This window comes from Gekko japonicus, unplaced genomic scaffold (assembly GCF_001447785.1).
Source record: "Gekko japonicus isolate JY-2015 unplaced genomic scaffold, Gekko_japonicus_V1.1 scaffold1215, whole genome shotgun sequence".
NCBI lineage: Eukaryota > Metazoa > Chordata > Lepidosauria > Squamata > Gekkonidae > Gekko > Gekko japonicus.
Window position 1 is genome coordinate 127,213 of NW_015163638.1, and position 8,402 is coordinate 135,614.

The 8,402-nt window shown below is 43.0% G+C and overlaps 1 protein-coding gene across 1 annotated transcript in view; it reads left to right on the forward strand.

Annotated features, from left to right (window-relative positions):
* Positions 1 to 8,402, forward strand: part of LOC107107297 (prostatic acid phosphatase-like) — a 19,138-nt gene that overhangs the window by 2,058 nt on the left and 8,678 nt on the right. Inside the window, exons 2-5 of the mRNA XM_015407578.1 lie at positions 1,233 to 1,328; positions 5,387 to 5,473; positions 6,520 to 6,672; positions 7,417 to 7,515. Of these exons, the coding sequence (XP_015263064.1) occupies positions 1,233 to 1,328; positions 5,387 to 5,473; positions 6,520 to 6,672; positions 7,417 to 7,515 (435 nt within the window). The remainder of the gene's footprint in view (positions 1 to 1,232; positions 1,329 to 5,386; positions 5,474 to 6,519; positions 6,673 to 7,416; positions 7,516 to 8,402) is intronic.

Genomic DNA, 8,402 nt, shown 5'->3' on the forward strand with positions numbered 1-8,402 from the left:
GCAGAAAAATGTTCCCTGGCTGCTTTTACAACTGGGGGGGAGAGAATTCAGCTACAGTTGTCTACTTATTGCCCACAGCAGCTCAAGGGCAGGGAGGAGTAATTGGACCGTCTTAAAACCAAATCCAGATAATGCGGTGAGACACCGTAGTGACCTTGGAGTCACCACTAGAGGGCAATAAAATGATGCAGACAGCCAATGCTGAGACAAAACAATAGGAGGCCTGATGCGAGATGAGATGCAGACAGAAATTTGTTAAATGATGTGGTATCGGCAGCACAGCGGTCGGAAAGACCTATGCAGATTGGACCGTAGTCTCTCATCCAAATATTAACCAGGGCTGATTTAGCTTATCAGCCAATATCTTCACAAGATTGGGTTAGCCTGGGCTATCCCGGTCAGGGCAGCAACAGACTACACTCTCCCTAAGCATCAACACTAAAAGAACCTACAATAATTAAAACACAACGCTACCCTTGTCTGGCAATCATCACCAAGCAAAGCCAATGGCAAAACCTGTACTGATTTTACTTTGGGATTTGTATTGTATGAATTCAATGCACTGCAATGAAACTCTGAAATCTATGGGACTTCCTTCTAAGTAAGAATTGAGCCATAAACGACTTAAACTCCAGAACAAAGTCTGAGTCCAGTAGCTCCTTTAAGACCAACAAAGTTTTATTCAAGGTATAAGTTTTTGTATGGAAGCACACTTCTTGCACATGAAAGCTTATACCTTGAATAAAACTTTGTTGGTCCTAAAGTTGCTAGTGGACTCAAACTTTGTTCCGCTGCTTCAGATCAACATGGCTACCTACCTAGATCTACTTAAAGTCCAACGATTCCAATAGGATTTGTTTGATTTCATGTCTAGATTGCTCCACCTAATTTACACTACAGTGCTAAACGTTTGTGTATCTGCCTACCAGCTAGAGTAACATTTTTGTAGTATTAACGGAACATTACAGTTAACATTATACTTCTGGAGCAATAAGACTGGATTAGCAAACTGAGAAATGAAGCAATACCACTGCAAGCCTAAACAAAGTTTCACCCCTCTAAATGCACTGAAGTCAGTCAGCTTAGGAAGCTGTAACTCTGTTTAGGATTGCCCATTGTCAGCAGCTCGGAGTATTGATCTTTCTGGCAGGAATATTAAGTGCATACGGCTGTTCAACTCTATATTTATTTAGTTTCTGAAAGTTAATTCAGTTTTCAATCCATTCAACCAGGTTTACCGACATGGTGACAGAAGCCCCGTTTCAACTTTTCCCACAAACTCCTATCAAGAATCCATTTGGCCACAAGGATATGGACAACTCACCAGGGTTCGACGTTTGCTTTTGAAAATTATTGAATATATTTTAATCAGTATAAAGGAATTGGCATTCCATTACATGATTATTAACTAAGCTCGCTCCACTAATGGCAATGCCAGTTAGGTACAGTGGATTACAGTGGAGTCAAGACAGCATCTGTTCAAGTTTGCATTCCTGGGAGTCAGTTTCTACATTCCTACTTTCCCTTTATTTTTAAAAGCTGAATTTTTAAGCACTCTATAGAAAAAGCAATTAAGTTGCATTTGCACCGTATTTTGCTCCTATAGGGTTACTTTAATAACAAATTATTGTCTGGGCTGAAAGAGTTAATGGGTTGGATCCAGCATGTTTTTGGTCAATGTCACCCAATTCCCATCCTTGCTGCAGCTCCCATCCTACATGGCTTTTGTCTTGACAGGCCCCATGATCCTCAGCATAGAATCTTTACTGGTCAAAGGGGACCCCACGCTTCCTTTTCCACCAGTAGAAAAGCTGGTTGGATCCAAACCATTGGATATCACAGAGGATTACAACTGAGTCTGACTGAAGGTCCCATTCGACGATCCTGTGTCCCCAAGCCCACCATGGGGACATGGTATCATTTTAGATTTTATTTTTTAAGTTTTCAAAATGGCTTGGGGGTCCAATTCTGTTGGGGAATGTGGTACAGGGGGACAAGGGGCTCTTGTCTCCCTCCCCACACCATTTTCAAGAGCTGAATGGTGCCTGAAGGGGGACAGGACTCCTCACCCACCTGCACTGCAGTCCCCAGCAGGATTGGGGCCTCGAGGCATTTTGAACATTTCAAGAACAGACTCTAAAATGGTAGCACATCTTGTGTTGGATTCTGGGGCACAGTATCATCTAGTTTGGACCTGAGAAACAAGACACAAACTGTGAGATTTTCATACTCTGCTTATGAACTATTCCACTGATGACAATGGGACTTCGACTGTATGCATGGCCTATAAAATCATTGTACCTAAACAGTACATAGAGACATGTCTCATCTTAACATACAGTTCAGCTGCTAGGTTTAGGGTGGATAGTAAACATTGCTGCACCTCTACACTATCACAACCTGAAGCGTTCTGAATTACACTCACAGTAACCACCATTACCAGATGCCGTTTAGTTCCTTTGTGCACATTTGTTATCCAGAGCTGCTCCCAAACAATGATTCTTCATATAGCTCTTTTTTCTGGCTGCTATGAATGCAGCAGAGGCACTCATCGTGGAGATGGAATATCCACACGGTTTTTGGGCACACTTTTCTTGCCTTGTTCCCCATGGCTGACATCCCTACCACCACCTGAAGACTCTTTTGAGCTTCCCACCCACAGCAATTGCTAGATTGCCAGAGTGCCACAATCTGATAACAGTCTTTTGCCATGATCTACTAGTTCAGTGATGGCGAACCTTTTAGAGACCGCGTGCCCAAACTGCGGCCCAAAACCCACTTATTTATCGCAAAGTGCCAACATGGCAATTTAACCTGAATACTGAGGTTTTACTTTAGAAAAAACAACTCATACGTTAATTTAAGATGATCCAAACAAAGTAAGGAAAGCAATCCCAAATGCTTTCATTTACTTAAAATTATTTGGCAGAGAATTCGACACTTTAATGATGGTCTGGGCCTGGCTGGGGTGATGGCACGCGTGCCCACAGAGAGGGCTCTGAGTGCCACCTCTGGCACCCGTGCCATAGGTTCGCCACCACTGTACTAGTTCCTCAGAATTCACAGCTTTCATTTTTAAAAATTCTCTAGCCCTTTTAATTATAGAGGCATAAGGAGTGCTGTCAGTGAAAGGAGAACAGATAGAGACTTGCTCTTTTAAAAAATGGATGCTGGGAATTCAGAGAGCTAGTAGATCATGGCAATAGAGCCTTGTAATTCATTATTGTTATTGTTATTATTTCAATTTATTAATCGCCCTATCAGAGCTATGCTGGGCTCTGGGCGATGTACAAGAGAGGCATAACGCCGTAAAACAAAATGCAATTTTTAAAAAAATCCAATACAGTTAATAAGAATAAAACCAGATGCGATATAGTGATATAGCAATTGCTGGTTTAAGGGGGAAAAGCCTGAAAATGGTGACTGCATGGGTAGGAAATGACACTGAATGAAAATACCCACCTTTCTTGTCTACACAACATGCAAAGGCACTTTCATTGCAATTTTTCTAAAAAAATACTGTATCAAACCAGGATTGAGAAAGATCAGAGTGAAGCAGGGGAAAGTCCAGAAATTGGAAGATGAGGAAATTACATTATGTTACAAAAAAAAACACCCTCCCCCAAACCCCAAACCTTAGTGTGGAAGCAGCCCAACATGGCAAGGATGTGCTCGGTGAAAACAAAAGAAGGCTTCTCTGTGTGGCATCTTCCAAACACTGCAGCCTTGAGCTTGTTTGGAGTTTCTAGCAGGGGAGCACAGCTATCGTATGCCCTCGATGAAAGAACAGTATCCTCCTCCTACCTGGGATGGTCACCCTCTTCCACTGAGTTCTCAACTTCAGGAGGGTTGCTCGTGGATCAGGGAGGGAGAGGACACCCACCTAGCCAGCCAGATCAACCAAATCAAGCCTGGTGATCAATGGAGTGACAGATGTCGCCATTGGATTGCCTTCACACCCTTGATACACTGCGGCCAGAATCAGAAGCATCTGTATGCTCCCCCCCACTGTAAAGGAAAAGTGCATCTTGGTATCAGCAAAGCTATGCAGAAATGGCAAGAAATGATAGCAGAATATTTGCATTGTTGTAAACAGTGATTGTATTATTCAAGTCAAAGTTACAGAGGGTTGACGGAAAACAGTCCAATTTCTCTTGTGGCCAATCTTGGAGATTGTGCCAAAATCTAGACTTCAATTCTCTTTATTATTTTTTTTAAATCTAATTTGTACCCTGCCTCTCTCCCCAAAAGGGAACCCACAGAGTGTCACATTGTTTTCCTTTCCTTCATTTTATCCTCACAACAACCCTGTGAGGTAGGTTAGGTTGAGAGTATATGACTGGCCAAAGGTCACCCAGCAATACTTCGTGGCAATTTGGGGATTTGACCCCTGAGTCTCCCATATATTAGTCCAACACTCTAAACCAGGGGTGTCAAACATGTGGCCCGGGGGCCAGATCAGGCCCCCAAAGGGCTTCTTTCAGGCCCACAGTGAAACTGGCTGTCTTCTGCTGCTTCTTCCAGTTCTGCCGCTGCTGCGTCATCGTAGGTTTGCAGCTTACAGATACACACCTCAACAGCATACTCAAGATTGCAACAGCACAGACATTTTGATGCAATAATTCAGAGCAAGAGGTGTCAGTTATCAAATACTGTTAAATAAACAAAATATTGCAAGAGGGCTAATGTTTTAAGCATGTTTTTATTTTAAGTAAAAAATCCCACTTTGCGTTTGTGTCCTTTATAAAGTTCATATCACCGCTACCTGGCATTACATTTTATGACACACATGGCCCGGCCCAACAAGGTCTCATTTATGTCAGATCTGGCCCTCATAACAAATGAGTTCGACACCCCTGCTCTAAACACTACAGCATGTGGCTCTAGATGCTATCCTAACACAACTGTGAAACAAACAGGCAAAAATGGTCAACTGTACTCTTCCACGAGTCAATGATTTTACTCTTTTGTGATTTGACACTGTTATCATATGATATGCAGAGTACTTTCCCTCCTCCAAAATGGTTTGTTCAAACAGGTGGAAATTAATTATTTAATTTTCGTATGGCAGTGTGTGGAGCATAGCCAGGAGATCCTAAGATTGTCTGGCAGGCAAAAGTTCTAGCTCATTAGCATTACGCACCACTAGGTGGTGAGCTAGACTTGTTTTTAAGGCAAGAGACATTGCAGAGGTGGTTTGCCATTGCCTGCCTCTGCAACACGACCCTGGTATTCCTTGGAGGTCGCCCATCGAAATACTAGCCAAGGCTGACCCTGCTTAGTTTCCGAAATCTGATAAGATCGGGCTAGCCTGGGCCAAACAGGTAGAAAAAAGTGGCAATAAAACAAATTAAGGCCATAACCCATGTTATTATTGCTCCCACAGGACGGAATAAAGCAACAGTACAAACTTGGACGATATTTGAGGAAAAGATATGGAACATTTTTAAGCCTTGAATACAAAAGAAAGGAGGTGAGTAAAGGAACTGTTCACTCAGCAACAATGTTTATATAAAATATTGTTATCAAAGTCAAGGTATCTACATGACATGCATCAGCCTTCCAAACAGATGAACATGCCAGATCTGTACCCGTGGTAACTAACTGGTGACCAGTGCGACTGTCCAGAAGATCCTTATGTGCAAAGATGAGATGGTGGGATTGCAGACTGACTGGTGTAAATTCCTGGGGAATGTAATTTACCGAGGCTAAAGAATCTAAACTGGTTGGTGATTTGTTTTGAGGAACAATTTGAATGGTTGGTTATCACCTGTAAAGCCCTTTGTGGCCTGAGAACAGGCTGTTCCCATAGACACCTATCTATTCATAAGAACATAAGAACATGAGAGACGCCAATGTTGGATCAGGCCAAAGGCCCATCCAGTTCAACACTCTGTGTCACACAATGGCCAGAAATACCAGTGCCATCAGGAGGTCCAGCAGTGGGGCCAGGACATTAGAAGCCCTCCCACTGTTGACCCCCCCAAGCACTAAGAAGACAGAGCATCACTTGCCCCAGAGCCCCTAGCTATACCTTGTGGCTAATAGCCACTGACGGACCTCTGCTCCATATGCTTATCTAATTCCCTTTTGAAGCCGTCCATGCCTGTAGCCACCACCACTTCCTGTGGCAGTGAATTCCATGTGTTAATCACGCTTTGGGTGAAGAAGTACTTCCTTGTATCCGTTCTAACCCGTTCATTAAGCTCATACTCAGTGGCCCTCTGTTCTAAGGAGGGTATTCACTAGAGACAAACAGGTCATTCTTTGTAGTGGCACCCATACAAAACCCTCATATCCTCCATGTGTCGTCTACCTTGATCCTTTCAGCCAGGCATACTCTGGGAGTTCCATGTTCTCTGCAACACTGCACTGTTCTTCAGCTCTCATTTAGCAACGAACACAAAGAAAAGATATTATTGGGCTTCATGCCCACTTCACTCAGCGTTCTATCTGGTGTTTAGTTCACGGGAACAGAAGTCAGCAGTGCTCTGATCTACTCGTATTTTGCCTCTCTAGATTTATGTCCTAAGCACAGACGTTGATCGAACTATTATGAGCGCTCAAAGCAACTTAGCTGGCCTCTTTCCTCCAACTGGTGGCCAAGTATGGAACCAACGCATTGCTTGGCAGCCTGTTCCAGTTCATACTTTGCCTCGTAAACAAGATCGGGTAAGAAAGCATATGCCATATGTATATACAGCCTAAACATCAGGTTGGAGTCTCTCACTCAGACATATACTCTCACATATATACTCAGACATATACATGGAGTAAGAAGGAGATTTGTAGGTGGGAAGAATTTTACATTTACATTCATAGCCTGATTTAGGGATGCCAACCTCCAGGTAGGACCTGGGGATCCCCTGGAATGACAGCTCATCTCCAGACTACAGAGGTCAGTTGCCCTGGAGAAAATGGATACTTTGGAGGGAGGACTCTATGGCATTGTCCCGTCCTCCATCCAGGCTCCATCCCCAAATCTCCAGGAGTTTCCCAACCTGGATCTGGTAACCCTCCCCTCCCCCATCCCCCACTGGTGGCCAAGGAGCACCTGGCAGTTCTCCTGGATTGTTCTGAGAACAAATACCATGAATGCCACAAAGCTTTTGCTAACATTGATATTCATTAGGAACATCTTGGGTGTCCTGCAAAATAAATAAAACGTACAAAGAGGACCTCATCCTAGTAGTAGTATCGAGCTTGATAAAGATTTATGGGGAACTCAAAAGTTTGTTGTGCAGTGTTGTGTGTCATTGGGTTGGCCCTAATAAAAGGTACTGCATGGATTGTGTCCTTGGCTTCCCAGTTTTTATTTATGGAGCATTATAGCTGTAAACAACTGGAATATATTAGGGACAGGCCACAGTAACAGGAGCTCTTCTGCTTAATGCATTTTATTATATTTTGTTTCAGCTACTGTACTATCCTATCCTTGACTGTCCACGATTTCTTAAACTTCTGAAGGAAACCATGGATTCAGGTGCATTCAAGCTCAAACTGAAAGACTATATGGTAAGAAAAAGAAAGCATTCTCAGTGGATTACCTGAAAACCAGCTCCATGCCATTTCTTGAAATTACTTTTACAGCTCTAGAGATTATAAACCTGTTTCCTCCCTAATAACATCATGGCATTTCCCAAGGTTGTTTTATTTGTAATAAAATGAATAGTGCACGGGTCTCCAACAGTCTCGTGAGCTACTGGTAGCTTGCCAGATGCTACAGAGTAACTGGTGCATCCCCTAGAAGACTCTGGAAAAGATTGTGAAAATATCTGTTCTGGTCTTTTTTTCAAAAAACAGTCTTTATTTCACATGATTTTTCTCTGTGCTGCTGAGCTGACAGCTTCATTTCTGCTGTTCTTCCTAATCCGTGGACTGTTTGTAAGACAGAACAAAACTTGGCAACATGTGAGCAGATAGGAAATAGCTTAAAGAAAGGGTTAGCAACCCCTGCAGTAGCAGATGCGAAGGAAGGTCAGGTCTCTAACGTATTACGTAACCTGTCCTAGTGAATATCAGTACATGCCAGTAAATGAATTTGGAGTGAACTAGATTGTTCATTGAAAGAACCTAGACATTTTTGAGACCTACTAACCATATCATCAATGGTTGAGGCAGCAGCTGCTGCTGCTGCTTGGGGTTGGGGTGAGGGTGGAAGCGTCTGGACGACACAAACCTGCTTTATTAATCCTCAACTGGAGGGAAGGTCTGTGCTGGACAGACACATAGTGCCAACATTTTCTTTGTCTGGTCAAAGTGTGGACTTTTTCAAACTGCATGCACTATGAGATGAACCTTCCAGGTCGTCGTCGTCGTCGTCGTCGTCTTCTTCTTCTTCTTCTTCTTCTTCTTCTTCTTCTTCTTCTTCTTCTTCTTCTTCTTCTTCTTCTTCTTCTTCT